This window comes from Tyto alba, unplaced genomic scaffold, assembly GCF_018691265.1.
Source record: "Tyto alba isolate M040663 unplaced genomic scaffold, T.alba_DEE_v4.0 Super-Scaffold_2, whole genome shotgun sequence".
Lineage (NCBI taxonomy): Eukaryota > Metazoa > Chordata > Aves > Strigiformes > Tytonidae > Tyto > Tyto alba.
Window position 1 is genome coordinate 88,969,238 of NW_024881282.1, and position 21,343 is coordinate 88,990,580.

Here is a 21,343-nt window from a genome sequence, read left to right on the forward strand (position 1 = left end):
TCCCAGCGGCAAAGAAATGCTGGAGGAGCAATCTAACCCATCTGTAGAGAAGCAACCACCACATTTCTTGAGCAATGCTTCTCCCACCCACCTCATCCAGCTGCTGGAGCCTCACCAGTGGCAGCGATCCCTGCTTATGGAGGCAGGAAAAAGGAGAAACAGCTCTTTTTATACTTCACTCCATGGGGTATAAATAGGTTTTATGTGTAGACCCGCTGTCAGGATAAACACCCTGAGACCAGGGCCGCTCCTGCACATGGATCCAGGTGCCTGCTGCCTGCCTTTACATTTTTTCTTGACTTTAGATGTTCCCTTCCAACTGGAGATGTGATGCCCATGTAATTGCAGGCACATACCACGTGTGCAGGCAGGTGCAAACACCTCTTTGGTGAAGGAGTAGGGGGTGCAACAGAGAGATACCAGATAAAAACATTGCAGCAAACACTTGGGGAAGACAATTTGGAGTATTTAATATTATTTTTTATTATCTGTTGTTTTTTAATTTTCTGCCTTTGGAGGGAAACATCAAGAACCAAGCTTTATTTCATGCCTGAAGGCTGTCAGCAGTGAAGTTGGTCTTTGGGTTTGGCCCAAGCAATTACTGGAGAAGCATACGTAGCAATCTGTAAAATAGCCCCAGCCCATTTTATCCCAAAGAGACTTTCTGATATTGCATTTGCACCAAAAGCTCAAGGCAGAGATAATTAATTGCCAGGAACATGAAACACTGAAGGTGGGGTGAGTAACTGCTCGTTACAGGCAACCAAGTGCTTTGCATATGACCAGGGCTGTAAATCCCTGCGACCCTGCAGCAGCAGCAAGCGACTCGGGGCCCGAGAAGGTGAAAAAAAGGGGCGAGAAAGGAAAAACAATAATCCAGATCCTGCAAAACTAACAAATTTCATGTCCCCAGCTCCTCTCCTCCCTCTGCTGAGGTCCCAGCTCAAAGCGACAAGGCTTTCCAAGCCCTCGGTGCCTGCTATACGGCCACCTTGGAGAGTCATGCAGGGAATTTCTGCTGCCAAGTTGCTGGAAGGCGTGACAATTGCACCCAAAATGGGGTTATAGGGAAGAGAAACCCACAAAAAAATCGGTCTCGTGGCAGAGGAAGGGCTGTTTGCTGTAGGGTTACAGAGAGATGGGAGATGGGCAATCTCGTATCACAGCGATGTTCTCCTCCCTCCGCAGCCTTGAAAATGCAAATTGAGTCTTAGAGATTATTAAAGAAGGGACAAAGCAAACCAGAAAACTCCCTTCTGTCCCTCTGTGGATCTACAGTGCGTCCGTGTCCGACTCCTCTACGCAATTCTGGTGCTGGAAGCAGTTAGCAGGACCTCGCAGCAAGTTGCTTTGCCTGCTCGAGCCAGGCAAAACTTTTGTGCTGGTATTTGGGGCATGCTTTTTGCTTTTTGCTTTCAAGGCACAAGTCACTGTGTCTTATTTTTCCCAGTAGCAGAATGGCTGTAGTGATGAAACTTTAATAAGATCCTCTTCAGCTGCCCACATTCAGGCTTTAAACAATGATTCACAGAAGGAAATTGAGCTCGGTGAGAGCCAAAGAGGCTGAGAAGAGGTGGGAAGGTGTCCTGCTCCTAAACAGACAGACGCACAAGGGAGACATGTGAGGATGCTCATGACAAAGCCTGTATTTTTCATAAGTTTGGTAATTTTCAGCGAAACTTTGGGGAGTTTGAGTCCCCTCTGGTACCATCCAGCTCCCATGGGTGCTCCGGGCTGTTTGTAGCACGGCTCCCTCCTTCCCCAGGGCCAACTGGGGTTATTTTCATGTCGTGACATTTTCAGTTTTGCAGCAAAATCTCCTCTCCGATCCCCTGCGAAAGCAAAGACCAAACCAGGGACCTGCAAGCCAGCCAGTGACAGCTAAAACAGTCCAGTTTGCTTTTAAAGCAGGACGATAGGGATGAACCAGGCAGTTTGACTTCTTTCATCTTTCTTTCTTAGGCTTTGCCTTCTCTTTCCTATTTTCCCCTAATAAAATCACCGTGAAGACTCTATGTCTGGCGTGCAGATTTGCCTCCTACAAGGACATTGTCCTGCACTGACCAACAGCAAAGTGTTTTGTGGGTAAATAAAACATAGAAATACACCCTAGTATCTACTCAGGAGATGGAGATGGGTTTCACCGCCTGGCTCCAGAAGTGACCTGCTGAATGACGAGAAATGCATTCACCTCCACGCTCCAGCTTCTCTCTCAAGTAGTTTTTGTCATCTGCAGGAACAAAATAAACAGACTCACATTTACATGGGTCATTCTGGCAGCAGAATTGACTTTTGAGGGGGACACATGTCTACGCCATTCCTTCAAATGTAGCGTGTCTCTAGGCTTCTTTTGATTTCTTCTGGTCTTTGCAGCCACGGGGATGACCTGTCTTAAGTCTGGCTGCCCAGGAAAACATTTTTTTAAGCATGAAATCTCTCCCTGCCTTTCAGCCTGCTCTTGTGCCCCAATCCTCTGAGACCCTTGAGACCCTGTGACCGCTGCCACTCAAATTCAGTCAAGTGGGGTGAAGTTCAGCCCCAAGCATGTGAAGGTGGACCAATGGTGGAGGTGGGCAACTGCCCTTGTCAACCTCCTGTGCCATAGCTGCAGACACCAAGGTCCTACGGGACCTCCTGGCATGTGGGTCAGCACTTTCCCAACATCCTCAAGTCATCTCATTGCAGCCACCAGCCAGGAAGGGCTGAATATCCCAGTTCCAACCATTGAGAGCATGTGCAACCCATGGGGACAGCCTGAAGCAGGTGCTTGGGTGAATGGGTGAAAACCAGCTGTTCACACCTTCTCCCTCCATCACACATGCTCTCCTCTCAACCCCAAGAAAGGTTCAGTGAGGGAGGACCACCACCCCACCATAAGGGACAGGATGGTTGCAAAGGTGGAGCAGCCACCACTTGTATGGGTGCAGCTAAATAGACCTTACCCCCTTCCAATCTACAGTCTTCATGTAGTTTAATTCACTTTGGAGATGACCTGAAAGAAGTTAAAGACCTCGTCACCTCTGGGAGAAAGTGGGCTTTAGGATGGCTTCAGTTTTGGCCTGAAGACCTGAAACTCCTGGAAGCGGCCAGGGACACCAGGTCCTTGCATCAGAGGGGTGCACCAGGCCTTGATCTCTAGGGTACCAGTTTTGCACCTACCTTTGGGGCCGGGGTTGCCATACTCATGCCCCGTACCAGAAGCAATAACCTTTCCACATCTTTTATATTCCCTAGCTGATGTTCTCTGAGCAGGTGACAACTGACTCCAAAATGCCACGGGAGACATTTTCAGTGATTCCCCTGGCCCTTTTAAAGTGCTTCTCAACCGCAACGGGATGTGATGCTGGGGCACGGAATGGATACATGCCCCTCTTGTAGGCAGAGGAGGACCCACACAGCTTTCATGAAGCACCTGTTGGCCAGGTCAGCGCCCAGAGCTCCCATCTCACATGTATTTACATCTTCAACCTCCTTCTTCCATGCCCAGACCAAGACAATCAGGGATGTGGGTCTCTATCCTGCTCTGAAGCATGCAGGGCTATCAGTGGTCTGGGCCAAACAGGGTCCAAGGGTCTCCTGATCTTTCTGCAAGGACCACAGTCAACATCTGCAGCCCTCAGGGAGCAAGAGGGTGCAAAACCCAACTCTCCAAGGAGGCACAATGGGAGAGAAATGCTGGCGAAGCCCTCACTGTCCACCCCAGGCACAAAGCTTGGTGGAGTGGGTCTCATGGTACTTCCACGAGTAGTCAAACCCGGGTTGAGTCAAACCTGGTTGGCGCTTAGCACCACCCAAGAAACTACATATATTTGAAAAAGAGAATTAGAAACCTCCTTCCAAGTTTCAGACCTTGCCCTGAGATGTCCCCTGGTCCACCAACACTAATTAAACTACTGGGTAACGGTGCTCAGTCAAAGCCCTTCGTACCCCGAGGAGGTTGAGACAAGGCAGGATACAAGTCAAGCGGAGGGAAGCCAAAGGTTGCTGAGAATCAGCACTCACGCATCCACAACGAGCACAAGGGGGAAATCATTTTTAATGGACCTCCACTGTGGGGAACGGGTTGGAAATAGCTCTCATCTATCACTGCTTCCTCACCACAGGGCAAGATCTGAAGGGTTTCATCAGCTCCAGGGACCATGCAGCCCTTAGGGAAAGCTCGTTCCTCTGCAATAAATAAGCCCGTGAGAGTTTGCTGGAGAAAGAGGAGAGAGGACTGTGGACTGATGGTGATTTCCCTTCACTCTTGCTGGGAAGAAAACCCACTAAGGGAGTTTCCCACCCAGCTCTTGGCGCTGAAGTCTGCAAGCAGGTTTGCTTGCTCAAAAATACTACTACAGGCTCCAAAGGTTTGGATAACCAAACCACCTTCCAGGTCTCCGTGAAGGAGAGGAAAAGAAAACATCAGTCCAGGAGATGAAAACCTCAAATGAAAATGAATGAGGAGTGAGTTGCTGGAGCAGTCGGTCCTGATGTGTCTCAGCCAACAGCTGGAGGTGATTAAGGGGAAAATGCTCTACCCAGGCCTGAAGCCAAAGGGGAGCTCTCAGTGTTACCGGTCACTGCTTCGCAGATAGCGGCCAGCAACATCACGGGTTAGGTGAGAAGCTCAAAAATGCTCATCCAAAAATATCCAGAGTCATGGCACCTCTTCTCCAAAGGAGCAGCTGTGACCTGGGCGTGTGGCCCAGGAGCGAGAACATCTCCTCATCCCATCCAGGCTCACAGCTGGCTGCTGTGGGGTTGCTCAGAGGATTTCCCCCGCTTTGGGCAGGATTTGTCCCTTCCCGGGGATACCCGCGCCCCCACCGGCCCTTTGCTAGCAGAAGGTGGCAATGGCATTTCCAAGCAGGTTTCAGAGAGGAGCTCTGATAAGCAGGCAGGGCTCAGCAGGGTTGTGGGGCCACCAGGAGCCCCCAGCCCAGCCCTAAAGTGGACTCCTTCAGGTGTCCCAGCCCGGGATCCCATGGAGCAATGCCTGTTTCCAGCAGGGAGAGCTCCATCCCCAACCTCTTCACAGCGCAAAACACTTTTGCTTGCAAACCAGTGGCATGGGACATCAGGGGAGACCTCTCTCTGGCAACACCAGGACCAGAGCGGCCCTGGAACCCCAGATTGGGAGTTTTCCTTCCTGGCTGCTCTTTTGGGGCAATCTGAGTTAATTCTGCTGGACCTCAGTGGGTTTGGGGAGCATGAGGGTCTTTTTTTTTTTTTTTTTCAAGACACGCTTTATCCCTACCTCCATCCTGCAGCTGGGACTGTGCTACCAAATCCTGGAAGAACTTTCCCAAAATTTCCATCTCCCAGAGGTTTCCTTGCCTGCATGAGAGAGCAAAAGGTCCAAGAGATGGGAAACCAGGCAGAGGGGGCAGAGCAGTGTGAGCAAGGCAAGTCTGTCCCTGCTGCGCATGGGAGTTACGAGCACTGGCCCGGGGCAAAACCCTGCCAAGGTGCTGCACCAGCCCCACTCTTTGAATACAAACACAATAATTAGGATAACACTGTTAATCAACGCTCAAAATCCTAACAGGCATCCTTAGGGGACATGAAACCTTAGCGTTTAAAATATCTTTGCACCAAGTGCCCGGCTACCTGGAGGAGGAGGGGGAAAGCATGTCTGCATGATCCTGCAAAGTCCCGGTGTTGGTGACAGCCCCGTTTTTGGGTGACTCTCACCAGGCTGTCAGGTTCAGATGTCTTCTTTTTCCCACCCCCCCCTCCTTTTTTTTCTTCTGAATGGGGAGAAGCACCGCATCCCCGTGACGTTGCCAGCTCCCTCTGATTTCATTTTAATGAAATCATGCCCAAATGAAGGCTCCACGTCTGGAGTTACGACTCCAACCCCGTGATCGCTCATTTTTATATATACACGAGGGAGGGGAAAGCGTTTCCATAGAGAGAAAAAATATCACAGCCCTCTTAATAACAATAAAAGAAAAGCGAGGGTGCCGAAGTTCAGGGGAACGCGCCTGATGCCTCTTTCCTCGGAGTGAGAACGCAGCAACCCCTTCCCATCCCGACCAACGAGGACTACCAGGTGAGTGCCTGGATTTTATTTATTAACCAGCAGCCAGCTTCATTTGCACAAACTTTAAATATTTCAGTGCTTTCCTCTGGAGATCAGGTTCCATGTTTCTCTACAAGGAAAAAAAAAAAAAAATGGGCAGGAGAGGGAAAAACAGTTCAAGATACTGTGTTAAAAGACTGTCCCCAAGCAAAGAAATCTCTTTTGTGTTATTATAACAATTTGGGGAGGCAGATGAGGCTGGGCAGCCTGGGAAGGGTTTGGAAATCTTGGGAAATTGAAAAATAGGGATACAAATCACTGTTGTGGTTAAAGGGATGGGGAGGAGAGGAGGGCACAGCCCTGTCCCCACCGGCTCAGCTTGAATTTTGGAGCCTTGGGAATCAGCACTGTCAGGAGAGATTCATTAGGAAAGCGGAGGCGGCATCAGACAGAAAGAGTTTAAAAAGTCTACAGGTCTCATCCACAGCATAATTGTATTGCAGACTTACTTTTTTGACGGGGAAAAATTAGCTTAATCCGGTGCTTTTGCTGCCGAGGAGCCCGTGACAACCAGCAAATAGCTTTGTCCTCAGTTTGCAGAGCTGCCTTGCCGGAGCGATTGACTTTTCTCTTTTAAAGCCGGGAGACAGATCTTCAGCCCATACAAAGGGTCCTGCTGTGGCTGTTGGTACCAGCTCAATAATGCCTGTAATTTCTCACGGGCATCCTGGCAATTCGCACCGGCAGGAATGGCACCTGCAGGTCACCCTGCAGCAGTGGCAGATTTAACTCAGACTCCTCAGATCCCCCGTAGATGGTTTTTCTTATTTTCCTGCGCTTTTTTGTTGTTTTTTGTTTTTTTTTTTTTTTCGGGGGGAGGTGGGGGGCAGGGAGGGCAGTGCAGGGGAGGAAAACCCAATTCCAGCTTGCTTTCTGGATCAAAAAAACTTTCTGGCATGCCAGGACCAAAAAAAAAAAAAATAAACAAACCCACAAAATACCAGCTTTTGTTTTCTGCCAGCACAGCCGGACGCTGCATTTTTTCGCTGCTTTGCCTTGATTTTTGCTTTTTTTGCCAGGCTATCCACCCCACAGCCAAGGACCAGGGATCCAGGTGTTGGGTGGGGATGCGTTTCAGCCACGTTTCCCCCCTTGCTCTGCTTTCCCCCTCGCTCAGCCGAGGTCCCTCAAGCGTTTTGCTAAATGGAAAAAGCCTGAGCCGGCCACGGGGCCAAGCCACCAGTTTCAGAGAGTCACGAAACAGCTTTTTGGGGAGAGGCGAGGTGGAGATGCTGCTCTGCGGCTGTGGAGGGGGCAGCGGCAGCTCAAACCAGCTCAGCTCTCTCCCAGCAGCCGCCCCAGCTCTGCGAGGGCAGTCAAAGATATCCTCATTCTCCACCCAGCAGCTCAGGGCCAAACAGCGTTCCCAGGAGAGCAGGCAGGGGTGAGAAATTTAGCAATTTTAAAATTCATGCCCCCCCCCCCCCTCCTCGGTCCCCCATCCTGCTATCAGGGGCTGTAACGAGTTTGCAGGGGAGGGGGGAGGTGTTGCTGCTTCATCCAGGGCTGAAATGCAGCTGCAAAGGGGGAGGTTTTGGGGGTGGGAGAAAGAAAGATGTTTGTCCTGTGAAGCTTTTGCAGGCAAAAACTGAGTCCCAGGATTTAAATGAATGATTCAGGGCAGAAGGAAGGAGAGTTTCAGGCCCCAAATTTGCCTCGCATGGGGGATGTGTGCTTGGGAAGGGTTTTCCATTCCCATCCTATAGCGACAGCTTTGCTGGAACTGCCTGGGTGGTGGCACGGCTGCTGCACATCCTTCCTCTCTCGTCCGGACGCAGGGCAGAGTTGAGGGGATGGTTGCAGGCTGGGGGAGCTCTGCGGGGTTTTGTGCAGGGGCGAGTGAGGCAAAGAAGTAGAAATCGAGCTGCCCCCTCAAATCCTGCCTGTAGAATTTCCCTCATCTCCCTCTCCGACGGACAGCAAAGGGCAGCGATAAGAGGATAAACCTGCCCCAACCTCCCCCTCCGATGGACAGCAAAGGGCAGAGTTAAGGTGACACAAGTTTCAGGGACTGGGGCTCAGTGGCAGAAGAGCAAGCCCAGGGTGAGAGCCCCTGAGGACAAGGGGGTTGCTTTGATTTTGGATCAGTGTGAGGACATCTCGCCCACCCAGCAGCCCTTCATGCAGCGAGGCACAGCCTCCATCCCCAGCGGTAGTCCCAAGACACAGATGTCCGTGGAGACTTGCAGGAGCCATCCTGCTCCACAAAAGCTTCCGAGGGGCTTCCCCCAGCCTCCTTGGTCCCTCCACACTCCCATCCCCATGGGGAATAAATTAGCAGCTCACGACCCCAAATCAACAATTTAAGCCCAGCCCCAGGTGGGGTCCCCACACCCCTGGGGACTGTCCCCAGGGACACAGCTTGCCTTGTGATGCGTTTGCCACAAGATGGGGCCCACAGATTGGGAATGCCAGCTTGCCTCCGGGCACTTGGAGCATCCTTGTTCCCTCAGGGTTGGCCTTGGGGACACTTGTCTGACCTCAAAATGAGCAAAGACCCCCACCAGGAGATCCCCTGTGACCTTTTCGGTGGCCTTTTGTGCGGTCAGGTGGGTATACAGAGAGATGGGTTTCTTCCAGGAGAGACAGCACTCAGAAACGGGGAGGTTTTGCAGAGCAGGAAAGTTATCCCAAGGTTTTCAGCTCCCCATAAACCCCCAGAATGACTGCATTTCAAGCAGGGAGTGATGCTGCTCTGCTGTGATTTTGGAGGTGCCCCCAGGGCTGTCCATGAGAGGACTGCACCTCAAATCTTTCAGCAGATGGGGCAGCCTCAGGGTAGAGGGGGGTTCTGGGGATGGAGCCGTGGGGTAATGGGCAATCCTGGAACACCCAAGGACAGAGGTGGAGAGGGGCCATGGGGCCATCACGCTGGACGGGTGGCAAATCACACCTCCAGCATTGGGGCTGTCTGTCCCCCACTCTCCATGCCTTTTTCAGACAGAGTTGTGTGAGCAGGTAGACAGGCAATTTCTGGCTTCAAAGAGCCCAGAAACATCTCTGGTGGCTTCAGACTGACCAGAGAGGAGCTGAAAGGAAAACCCACCTTTACAACAGCTGTTGGCACCCACATTTACTCTGTGGAGTTGTTAGCAAGGTGGAGGGAAAGGGCTGCATGGGGACTGCAATGAGGTTGCCCCAGGCAAGGAGGTACCCATGGTAGAAACCATCTCTCCTGCAGCAGGCACTCGTGTTTCAGCAAAGGGATGGCCAAATCCTCCCCTCCACGGAGGCTGCAGCCATGCCAAACACCTTGAACATCCCACCTCCCACCCAGCACCCCAAAATCAAGAGCTGGGAGGTTGCACCTTGCAGGAGAAGGCCCCAGGTCAACTCACTCCCACCTGCCCTAAGCATTGGGTGGGACCTGAGGGACACACCTGGGAGGCGAAGGCAAGAGCGCAGGACCTGGTTGATGAACCCAGGTCCATGGGATGTGGGAGGATGGGGGGACGACGGTGCTCTGCCCCAGGGCCCACGGGAAGCTCATGCCCATCTCTGTCCTCCCCTTGCTCTTTCCGCGGGCCAGGCCACCACAATGCCCCACACCAGGCTGCTGCTCCTCCTCACCCTCCTCTGCGCCGCCGAGACCGGCCAGGCTCTCCACCTCTACAATGCCGCCTCCATCTTCAGCTGCCTCAACACGGCCCTCGCTGAAGCCCGGAAGAGTCACCTGGAGGAAAACGCCGTCTTGGACAAGCGCGGCTTCGACTCCCCATCACCGGAGGAGGCATCTGATGAGGAAGAGGGAGAGGACGCGATGGACGAAGAGATGGGGAAAAGGACGTTCCCGGGGGAAGGCCATTACAAATATGTGTCCCAGGCACAGGTGAAAGGGAAGACGTACCAAAACCGGGCCAAGAGCGACCGCCGCACCAAGGTCACCCTCTCCCTCGACGTCCCCACCAACATCATGAACATCCTCTTCAACATCGCCAAAGCCAAGAACTTGCGGGCAAAGGCCGCCGCCAACGCGCACCTCATGGCCCAAATTGGGCGGCGGAAGTGACCACCCCCCCCCCGTGGGGCAGGGGGGACTCGGAGCAGGGTTGGCTGCGTGGGGCCACCACCAGGCCCCAGCCTGCTGGCCAGAGGGGACTGACAGCCATGTATGATATTGGTGTTGTATATTTTTGACCCATAGAGCTACCTAACTTTCATATCTCTTCTTCCTCCTTCTCTCCTTCCTGGTCACCTCCAGCCCCCCCCCCACCTCCTGACATTTCCACGTACGGGGAAGAGGCTCGTGTCTGCAGAAGGGCAAAGGAGGCATGATGCCTCAGAAAGGTCCCTAATTAAAGTTATGATCTCTTGAGTTTCCAATGCTTTGTTCTCCCACCGCCTCCACCGGGTACTCGGTCAGGTCTGTCAGGACCCATAGTCTTTCCAAAACCTCCCTCCAGCTCAAATTCACAGTCCCGTCCCCACCACAGTGCAGACCCTACTCCCGCCCAAGTCCCCATGCACAAGCTGTCCCTACACACAATCATCACAGCATTGAGAAAGGAACAGCAAGACTGGTCAGGGGACCTCAGGAGGGATTTCTCAGTTTCTCCTCCTGGGGACTCTCTAGGTTTTAAAGTTGTCTTACAACCAACACTTTCTCCACCAGCAGTCTCAGCTAAGACAGAAACCACCTCCCCATCCACATGGCCCTTCACAAATAGCCCCGGGTCATCAGTTGGCCCTGGCCAGGGCCACCCCGTGGCCTCCAGTGTGTTTGAACCCCAAGAGCTGCAGGTGCCTCCCTGGCTGCTCCAGACCCACCTCATCAGCTCTGTCCATGTTGCTCAGTCTACCCCTGCCCACCATTCCACCACTCTCCCTTTTTTAAGTAGACATCTGTACCAGTTTCTCAGCTGGTACAGTTTCAGCTCCCCATACACAGACTGTCCCTGTTGACCCCACTCTTTTCCACCCTCCACCGAGCCCCAGCTCACCAAGCTCCCACCCCTTCACCTTGGACCATTTAGCCTTTCCTCTACATCTCCCTTTCTCTTCACCTCCCAGCCCAGCAACACGATGAATCTTCATCTTCTGGCCTCCATCCCTGCATGCAGCAGACGTGGGAGGCGGAGAGAAATTTGGCCCTCCTTCCCCAGGAGACATTTTCCAAGAGCAGCAAAGCAGCTCCCACCAGCCCCACCCAGGCATCCAGAGAACGACCATGGGGAGCATGCCAGGTGGGACATTAAGAGGGGACTGGTCTCTGGTTGAAGCTTTGGTGGATGGACCCAGCAGTGATGTGTAGAGATGTAGCCAGAGGCATCTCTTCGCTGCCCCACTGGGCACCCGGAGGAGGCAACACAGCCAAGTACAACCCCAGCAAACCCATGCTCTCAGGTGGCCAAGGCTCCTAACTGGCCCACAGCCCAGGGACGCAGGACCCAAATTTGACCGAAGCCCAGAAAACAAATCCAAAATACTGCACCAGGCCCTTCAGCATCTTCCCCTCACAGCACACATCTCCAGCAGACAACACACCAAGATGCCCAGAGCATCTCTGTGCAATGACCTCCTCCTGCCTCAGCTCCAAGCATATACCGGTGAGGTCTTTCCTTTTTGCAATCTGCTGTAGCCTTTGACTCTGTGGTCCTTTCTATACACTGTATAGAGCTTTAGACATTTTTATAGCCTACGCACCCATCTCCCAGTAGTATAGAGCTCTTGTTCAGCAGGACTTAGGCACTGACTCCATTTTACACCCAGGGAAACTGAGGCATTCGTGCCCGCTCACATCTGGTCAGGCAAAGCAGAGCAGAGCAAGGTCAGACCCGGCCGAGCACCCAGCTGGACACACTCTTGTCCCTTTGTGGGCTTGGCCAGAGGTGTCCCCATGTTGTCCAGGCTCAGCCTTTCTCCATGCACAGGCCTGTCTAGAGGAGCCTTGTCATAGCAAGGGGGAACAGAGGGGTTTGCTCACAGCCAAGGGAGAAATCATTGCTCTCAGCAGAAAGTTGAAGAGAATTTTCCCCTGTGCTCCCCAGTGAGCTCCAGTGAAGCACTGTCCCAGGCTGGGAACAGGCTTTTCCCCACCATCAGCTGCCATCAGGATCTGCACCAGCCCTGGTTGGGGTCCCTTCCCAGCACTCGGTTAGACAAGGGGAACATCTCAGGCCCATGCTCAAGGCTGGAAATCAAAACATCACATTCCTGGGGCTCACACTGGTTCTTTCTTCTGCTCCCCTTTAACAAAAACAATTAACATTGAAGCAACAGTGTGGGAGCAGACGAGCCAAGGGGGTTGCTGGCACCAGGATGTGCTTGCATGTTCAAAGCTGAGACGAGGACAGCAGACACCAGCTGATAATGTGTGATGGGGAAAGCAGAGATCCCCCCTCCCCAGTTGCATCCCAAGGGAGAGTCTCACCCACACTCGGCACTGGCTTGCATAAACCCTTCCAAAATTAATCCTCCTTCTCAACCTCTGCCAAGCAAGACCAGGGGTTGCTTGAAGAGGCTGAGAGACAGGCGGAAGTCAGCGGAGACAGATTTCCTGAGGAATCTGGATGGAAATCAGAGCACTGAAATCTCCCTCAGCACCCACGTGGGTCTGGGAACTTGCAGAGCCAACGCCCCCGTGCTTGGGAAGGACAGCATTGCTGTTTGGGGTGATATGTGCAGTTTTGTAAAAGCCAGGTGAGGATTTGGTCTTTCCTGCCATTTCACGCAGGGCTGAAACCCAATCTCTCAGTATTGCACTCCAAAAGAGCAGTTTGCTCAGGCGTGGGTGCACAGCCGCTGCAGGCTCACTTGTACCAACCTATCCTTCTGCTCCCACCGTTGAGTCCCTTCCAGCCTCTTTATAATCCTTCCCCCATGCAGCCAGGTCTTCCCTGGCCTCCAGGAACCCCCTTGTCCTCCTTCTCCTCCTGCACATGCCAATGCTCAAAGGCTTCCTTCACCCACATCCGAGCAGCCCCCAAGAACAGCAGATCCTGAACCCCATCCTGGGATCCAGGAGGCCCCAGGCCCGTCTGGTTGAGGAAGGGATTCAAGCAGTGTAACTCAACGGGCACGGAGCGGCTGCCCAAAAATGCACCCCCTGCACGAGGAGGTCCCCAACTTCACATCCACTGGGGCTTGGTGAGGAAAACCAAGATGATTTCTAGCAGTCACCATGGGCAGAGTTAGTCCATGCATCTCAGGACAAAGAGCACTGGAGACACGCTGGCCTTGCAGAGGGTTATATCAGGAGCTGAGCCCTAAGCAGAGGGGTGAGGGGCAATTCAGGCTCCAGATACACCAAGAAGAAGACCTCCCAGGTGACATGAAGGTCTTCTCCTGGAATGTCATGTCATGTCCTGCTCCTGGGTTGTCCCATCCCACTCTTGGGATGTTCTGTCCCACTCCTGGGATGTCCCGTCCTGCTCTGAGCTGGGCCAGATGGGGTTATGACCAGCTCTCCCAGGAACAGAGCCACTCCCAGCCACCCAGGACCTCTGCATGGATCCCCCTCAACACAACTCTTGACATGGACAAGAGCATATTAAGCTGCAAAATCCAACCTCATTCTTCAGAGGAGGGTGAGAAACTGCCCCCACTCCCAGCCCCAACTCCGCTGGCTGCTGGATGGGTTCTTTGCTCTGCTCCATGTCCCACTCATATGCTTTTGCTTTGATTCATGGTCCTTTGTCTTCCAGGCCATTTTCTGCTGGTTGTACCCCCAGGGGAGTCCTGTTTTCTGTCCTCCCTCTTGGCAGGCCCCAGCTCTCCCACCAAACTGAAGAAGGGAGGTGGGACAGGGGGTATCCCACCCGTGTCCAGGACACTAGTTCATGAGCTTTAGTAGTTCCTGTAGAGCCAGTCCTCATGTCTTAAGTCTAGACCAGATTTTAAAACTTATATTTCTGGCCTTTGAGACATCTGCTGTCAGTGAGTTTCTTGCTTTTGTGTACACTGCATGGAAAATAAAACCCTTGTCCATTTGCAATGGGATGGTCTCATTGGTGTCTCTCAGTCCTTGCCTCATGCCATATACTGTCACCTCTCTCCACAGCTGCCCCAAGTCCTCCAGGCCATCCAGCTTTTGTGGCTCTGGTTGAAGAGCAGCCAGAGCTGCCCTGGAGCTGAGAGAGACCAGTTTTCTTGGGCCACCAGTGTTGGAGGAGCTGCCCCAGCCCCATGACGTTACCCCCAAGGCAGGAGCCTCATCTTACAACTCCTGTCCATCCCCAGGAGATTCAACAGATGTGCTGTTGGCATCTGGAAAGGGGGGATGGAAAGCAGAAAGCACATTTCCAGCCCTAAAGATTACAGAGAAAGTCTTTAAAATGAGCTTTAATTTAATAAATACATTAATAGACAAAATACATTAATAGATAAAAACCCCATATACTCCTCCCACAAAAAGCATTTTAAGTTCTTTTCCTGATTTCACAGTAAGGGGTCTTAGACAGCACGGGGAAAACAATGCTGGGTGAGTACTTAAAAGCCAAAGAAACTCCAAACCCCACAGGTCCACAGGTGCAAGTCTTCCAAAGCAGCTTGATTACACACCACAGGTCCCAGAGAAGAAACACCTGAACCCTTTGCCAGCAGGTGCCTGCATAAGGAGGGGGCAGCAGGTGGGACCCTTTTTAGCAGAAAGTCCAGCTCTACCTGCTATAAAAGGCCCAAGAGAGAAGCAGGTAAGGTATGTTCTCTGTGAGGTGGCTGTAGTGGGGAGGTCAGGAGGTTTGGAGCCATGGTGAGTAGCTGTGGGGCTTGGGTTTGTTTTCTGATGGCTATGGCTGGTCCTTCCTGGTTCTGGAGGTGGATTTTTCTTTTCATCTGATGGAAGGTGTCTTGCCCCTCGCTTTGGGCATGAAGATACCTTGAAGGTGATACCTTGAAGGTCTTGCTGGTGGCATCTGATATAAGACTTAGCTAGGTGCCCATCTGGTTCTGCTGTGGGGCTGGGACAGACCTGGAGCAGAGGGTGAAGGTGTCTCCTTGTGGAGACTGGCTCAGCATTCTTGTTCTGGCCCTGGTGTGGAGGGTGACTAAGGCTGTCCTGGGGCTGTTGGTGTAGAAAGAGCAATGTGGTGGTGGCTGAGGGCTGACCCATTAGATACAGGCCCCTCTGCTCTCGTGTAGGGTGTTGCTGCCCTGTTTCTGTGCTTGGTAGGGGTCCTGCTATGCCAGCTTTCTTGCAAGAAGATAATTTGAGTATTTCTGTGCTGGGTCTCCAGCCCAGGACACAGCTCAAAGCAGGTGGTGAGGGCAGGCTAAGACTTGGATAAGCTCATCTGAGACTTTTCTATTTTGTTGCTCAGGCCATCCTGAATTGGATGTGGGTTTTTTCCCTCTAGTAAGCCCCAGTAGAAGTCTTCAGGACAGTCTCTGAACCTAAAAGCCTGGTTTTCAAAACCTCCTGTGTCTAGGAGTTCAACAGCTCAGCTGTGCTTCCTGCACAGGGACCTCACCCTTTGGTTCAAGCCAAAAGCAGTTGCTTCATGGGACAACTGCTATTCTTGTATGGAGATTGGTGCCTACCCATCCTAGCTTGGATCCTCTCTAGGTGTCTCCAGCCAGCTGATCCTGCATGGTTGTCTCTAGTCTAAATGGAGAGGAGAAAACTGCTCTGAGTCAGTACTTGAAGCCCAACAGCACAGGCTTTCCCCATTGCAGAGAGACAGAGGTCTTCTGCTGCTGCCCATCTGGGTGGGGAGAGGTCTGCTTCTACTTTCCTGGGAAGGGAGCTGGGGGAGTGTTTGCCCTGTTGTGTAAGGCTGGCTGGGCTGAGTCATTCCCTCCTCCCCAGCTGAGAGCGCTGGGTGAAGTGCCTGGGAAAGATGTCTGTGCCTTATCTCCCTCCCCAAGGCAGGATTAGCAGAGCAAAGAGAAGAAACCATGAGCAGTTGGACTAGACAGCCACTGTGTGCTGTAGGTTCAGCAACTGGGCTTGGTGGCCTGCTCCTGGGAACAGGGCTGGTGAGCGATGGAAGGACAGTGCTGGGATGCAGAGGGACCTGCTGCAATGCCCTAATCTCTGCATCTGCCTTGGTAGGAGATTGTAACCCCGCTCTGAAGGGCAAATGCTTACTTCTTGCTCATTCAACAGCTCTTGGGTGCCTCCTCTGGAGAAGCTCTCCCAGCTGCTGCCAAGCTGGGATAATGCTCCTCTTCTCCATAGGTTGTTGGCCATTTGCTCTGTAAAGACAGCCTGAAGTGGCTTTAGTCTAATTCCTCAGTGCATGTTCCTAATGTCTTTTCTCCCATCCCCATGCAGAGGGAGTGTATTTCTGTCCACATTGGCCAGGCTGGTGTGCAGATGGGCAGTTCCTGTTGGGAACTGTATTGCTTGGAGCATGGGATCGAGCCAAATGGCATCATCTCCTCCAGTGTATCCCCAGGACAAGCAGATTCTTCCTTCGGGACCTTCTTCAGTGAGACAGAATCAGGGAAGTATGTGCCCAGGGCAATATTTGTTGACCTGGAGCCCACTGTCATTGGTAAGTCGGGGAAGGACTCCAAACCTTCTGGGGGGTTGGGGAGCAGTACCTTCTCTGACTTGAAGTGTAGTGTCGGTCTCCCAAACTGCTGGCGAGGCTGCTAGCTTCCGTGTGAAATGGCATCTCGGTTAATGCCAGTAACTTGGTAGACAGTGGTTCTTGTGCCAGTGATACCCATGAAACCTCCACTTCCTTCAGATGAGATCAGGACTGGGACCTACCGCACGCTCTTCCACCCGGAGCAGCTCATCAGTGGCAAAGAAGATGCTGCCAACAACTATGCTCGAGGCCACTACACCATTGGGAAGGAGATCATTGACTCGGTTGTGGACAGGGTTCTCAAAATGGTAACAGCCCTGGGGAGGGTCTTCTGTACTAGCACTCTGGTTGCTCTTGCCCTGGCCATCAAGAGGTGCAATGGGGAGGGAAGGACAAGCAGACCTCAGTCAACTTGACCATGCCATGGTCACCTGCAACAATGTCATGGGTTACATGTGGGTGTATGTCTTGCTGGTTTGGGACTTGAGGGGGAAAACAAGGGACTAAAGATGCAGCTGTGATTTAACTGGCTGGGTAAGATGACTTTCTCCTAATGGGTGTGGTGTCTGCTGTATCAATCCTGATCCAACATCTCATCCCAACCAATGTCACAGCTCAGCTTCTGGCTGGTATCTCCCCTTAGGCCTTTCCTCCCTTGTGTGGTTGTCTCTGAAGTACAAGGTTTCACCCACGTCGGCCCTCAGAAGTCCCTATGTGGTAGACTGCCTACTAGGCACTCAGAAGCTCCTTAGTGGTAATGCTAAGATAGTCTTGATTTAGGTGGAACCTCTTAGTGACGTTCAGATTTTTCCTAATCTTCTTTACTGATAGTATCAGAGTCTCTCTGACCCAACATGTCACTCTCAGGCCAGGCCTTTCTTCCTGTTAAAAGAGGAGATCATTTAAAAGCAGCTCTGTGTGTGCTGTGTCCAACATATCTCACCTTTATGTGTAAGCAGTAGTAAAAAAACCTATGGCCTTAAACTTGCTAGTTGAACACAATATTTCAGCTTAATGAAAGTACAAGGAGAGTAGAATATCTTTAGTAACTTGGTCCTTCTGGCTCTTTCCCTGGTGCTGCAGGCTGACCAGTGCAGTGGACTCCAAGGGTTCCTGGTGTTCCACAGCTTTGGGGGAGGCACAGGCTCTGGGTTCACCTCCCTCCTCATGGAGCGACTCTCTGTGGAGTACAGCAAGAAGTCCAAGCTGGAGTTCTCTGTGTACCCAGCCCCACAGGTCTCCACAGCAGTGGTGGAGCCCTACAACTCCATCCTCACCACCCATACCACCCTGGAGCACTCGGATTGCTCCTTCATGGTGGACAACGAGGCCATCTATGACATCTGCAACCGCAACCTGAACATCGAGCGTCCCACCTACACCAACCTCAACAGACTGATTGGGCAGATTGTCTCCTCCATCACGGCCTCCTTGAGATTTAACGGTGCTCTGAATGTTGACCTGACTGAGTTTCAGACCAACCTGGTGCCCTACCCCCGGATTCACTTCCCACTCACAACCTATGCGCCCATCATCTCGGCAGAGAAAGCCTACCACGAGCAGCTGTCGGTGCCAGAGATCACCAATGCTTGCTTCGAGTTCTCCAACCAAATGGTGAAATGCGACCCACGCCGCGGCAAGTACATGGCGTGCTGCCTGCTGTACCGGGGTGACGTGGTGCCCAAGGATGTGAACGCGGCCATTGCAGCCATTAAAACACGCCGGTCGATCCAGTTTGTGGACTGGTGCCCCACGGGCTTCAAGGTGGGTATCAACTACCAACCTCCCACGGTGGTGCCCGGGGGGGACCTGGCCAAGGTGCAGCGGGCCGTCTGCATGCTGAGCAACACCACGGCCATTGCGGAGGCGTGGGCCCGCCTGGACCACAAGTTTGACCTGATGTACGCCAAGCGAGCCTTTGTGCACTGGTATGTGGAGGAGGGCATGGAGGAGGGGGAGTTTTTGGAGGCCAGGGAAGACCTGGCTGCCCTGGAGAAGGATTATGAGGAGGTCGGAAGGGACTCGGCAGATGGAGAGGACTGTGGGGAGGAGTAAGTTTTTTTTACCTTGGGAAGGCAGCTTGGATGAAGTTTTTTGTACACAAAGTCCTGCAATTCCTTCTGGAGAAGGGAGTTACGGGCTGGCTCTGAGGAAATGTGACTTGGAAACTCTTGGCCAAAAGGAACTCTTTGGTCAAGACTTGTATCTGCACGGTGTTGGCTGAATAAATGGCAACCTGAAAATATCTTCTCCTGTCTTGATGTGCCACCTTACCTGGCTCGGGGTGGGGTGGGGGTGGTGGCTGCAGGGTGTTCGGTGTTGCGTTGGTCACTGCAGTCTTACCCGTAGGGCTTTCCTGCTTGTGGATATTGGGGTGAACCCTGCTAACTGGGGTGGGTGACAGCATGATGTGAGTTGTCTGCCCTGGGGTGGAACTGCTGTGTGACAACTAACACCAGGCTGATGTCCCCACTCTGGCACTGGCTGCCTGTAGCCTCTCTCCATACTCCAGCGCAACCGGCGCTGGGTTTTTCTGTGCTATTCTCTGTCCCAAGGCATAGCAGGGAGTAGGGTCAGGTTTCTCTGGTCCCTTGCTGCAGAGCCCTGCTAAAGCGATCTATATCCTGCTGCCAGGGCTGCCTGGAAGCCTCCCTGGAGTCGAGATGAGACTTGAAATACCTCTGCTGTCTGTCTGACCCTGCAAAATCACTCACACCAAGTCCTGTCCCTAAGTTCTAAAGGAAGGAGTGGTCTCCCCAGTTAGACTTATTCCCTCTTGTGCTGGGTGATGGCTGCTCCCCAGACATAACTGATGAAGCAATCCCTGCATACAGTTCGTGAGCTGAAAAGGAGGATTTAACTAAACCTCTGAATAGCTCATGGATTGCAGCAGGTTTGTTTTTCTCCACTGGGGTCTCTCTTCCCAGTATGTGATCCAAGAAAAGGAGCTGGCTGGGATGTAGGAAAGCTGGATCTGCAATCAGGCTGTAATTGAAAGGCTGATCGTGCTGGCTCTGGTTTGCACTAGAGGAAGGTTTCAACAACCTGAGGCAAGGGTGGTGTGTGGTTGTTATTAAAGCCTGTCTTCACTGGCTGGGCTCCTGGGGGTGGCAATTTAACAAGGTGGGAGCTCCTGGGGGCTGTCTCACCTCCAGCTGCCCTCTGCCTGGGGGAGCGAGGCTGCTTAGACTGGTGGGGCTGGCAATGGGATGACTTCAGCGGAGGGCATGGAGCTCTCCTGAGCCTCTTGGCTCCACTAGATGCAGTTTCATGTGCTGGGAAATGCCTCGTTGCAGAGGCTGATGTAGACCCCAAAAGTGATGCCCAAACCTCCTTCTAGCAAAGGTGGAGGGGATAGAGGAGGAAAAGTAGCTTGGGGTGGTGCAATGCCAGCTCTGTCCTCCCCTCCTGGGTACTTGGCCAGGAGATGAGTGAGGGTTCCTTGAATTTTATTTTTTGGTGGTGGGAGCTTTTCCTCTGTGTGTTGGGATAGGGATCTTGTTCTGGGGCTCATGATCTGGCTTTCTTGTGGCCCACAGGCAAAGTAGGTCACCTTACTGCCTGCAGTGCAGGGCTGCAGGAGGGAGGCACAGCAGCCAGAGTGGCTCTACCATGTCTGGTGGCCTGTCACATCTCTAGGCCATCTCCTTGTATGATACTGGAAAGGCTTAATCTCTGTGGTTGTGTGGAACACTCTGCACTCCTGGAGGGTCAACCTCCAGCTTGGAAAAAATACTTTTTAAATTTTTATCTCTTCTGATATTGAATCTTCTCTTGAGTCTGATGGCTCTTGGAGAGAGCTGTATGGTGTGAGCTGCTGCACAGCTCTTACCCGTACTGGGAGTGGAGAAAGGTCCTGCTGTTGGTTGGGTTGGGGACATGGGCATCTCTGCAGCCACAGCGTGGTCCTTCCCACTGCCCTGACAGCCCTGTAGCTCTATCTGGGCAGTTTTGTGAATGTTTGTGAGCTTCAGGCTCACCTGTTTGCAATAGCAGCGGGATCCTTTTTTTCACATCTGTGTGGCTGGGCCCAGAAATGATGATGGAGTGAGACAGTTTGTCCCCCAGCCATGTGAAGACCATGCTGAACAACAACCCCCCTAAGCAGCCTCATCACCACTGGCCCCAGGAGGACTGTGCATGGCTCCCCAGATGCTCCAGACACAGCTCTTGGTTTGCATCAGGCCATGGGATGGAAGCAAGAGGCAGCAGGTGCTGCTGGATCAGGGCTTGACTGCACCAAGGAAGAGGGAACTTGCCCAAGACCTTGTGAGAAGTCAGTGGCAGAGCTCTACAGGCACCTCGAGCCTCCTCCCAGCAGGATGATGATGAACAAATCTGCCCTGACTCCTGTGATCCACCCTTACTGTGGTGATGAAGCATTGAATGAATGGTGGTCAACGGTCTGGAGCAATGTGGTGGAAACAGATCCTGTGAGCTGCTCCACCTGTTGCTGCTTAGTGGACCTGTTTTTATGTCCAGCTTTGCCATTCCAGCACGCGGGGAGGGAAAATAAAGCCGAAGCTGCACAATGAAGCGTGTGCCGCTCTTGGGCATGGCTCTGGAGGATCTACCACTCATGGAGATGGCAAAGCATTGCCTATGGTCGTTGAGCCAGAGACACCAACTCCCCAAAAGCCATGGGATCACTCTCCCCCAAGGAAAATCTTTTCCTTCCCTCCCTCGCTGAATTCTTGGGAGGGCAGGAGCAGGTCTGTGCTGACAGACCTACCGCAATAATTGATTTCAGTAATAGGCAACTGTTCCAACTACATCAGCCCTGGTGCTGTGCTGATTGCTT

General features: G+C 52.6%; 2 protein-coding genes across 2 annotated transcripts; both read left to right on the top strand.

Moving 5' to 3' along the window:
• The first annotated feature begins 5,883 nt into the window (after nt 1–5,883).
• UCN3 (urocortin 3) lies at nt 5,884–10,390 on the top strand. Its single transcript, XM_032986760.2, has 2 exons — nt 5,884–6,037; nt 9,597–10,390. The coding sequence occupies exon 2, from the start codon at nt 9,606–9,608 to the stop codon at nt 10,074–10,076; it is 471 nt and encodes a 156-aa protein (XP_032842651.1). The 5' UTR covers nt 5,884–6,037; nt 9,597–9,605; the 3' UTR covers nt 10,077–10,390.
• Nucleotides 10,391–16,274: 5,884 nt separating this feature from the next.
• LOC104368101 (tubulin alpha-3 chain) lies at nt 16,275–18,597 on the top strand. The gene is made up of 3 exons (XM_042792430.1): nt 16,275–16,503; nt 16,702–16,850; nt 17,626–18,597. Exons 1-3 carry the CDS (start codon nt 16,275–16,277, stop codon nt 18,595–18,597), a joined length of 1,350 nt encoding a protein of 449 aa, XP_042648364.1.
• The last annotated feature ends 2,746 nt before the right edge of the window (nt 18,598–21,343 follow it).

Bases quoted from the DNA above. Each gene is read 5' to 3' on its own strand.
- UCN3 (XM_032986760.2), top strand. From the start codon at position 9,606: ATGCCCCACACCAGGCTGCTGCTCCTCCTCACCCTCCTCTGCGCCGCC.
- LOC104368101 (XM_042792430.1), top strand. From the start codon at position 16,275: ATGCAGAGGGAGTGTATTTCTGTCCACATTGGCCAGGCTGGTGTGCAG. The intron at 16,504-16,701 runs GTAAGTCGGGGA...CACTTCCTTCAG, and splicing joins CCTGGAGCCCACTGTCATTG to ATGAGATCAGGACTGGGACC. The intron at 16,851-17,625 runs GTAACAGCCCTG...CTGGTGCTGCAG, and splicing joins TGGACAGGGTTCTCAAAATG to GCTGACCAGTGCAGTGGACT.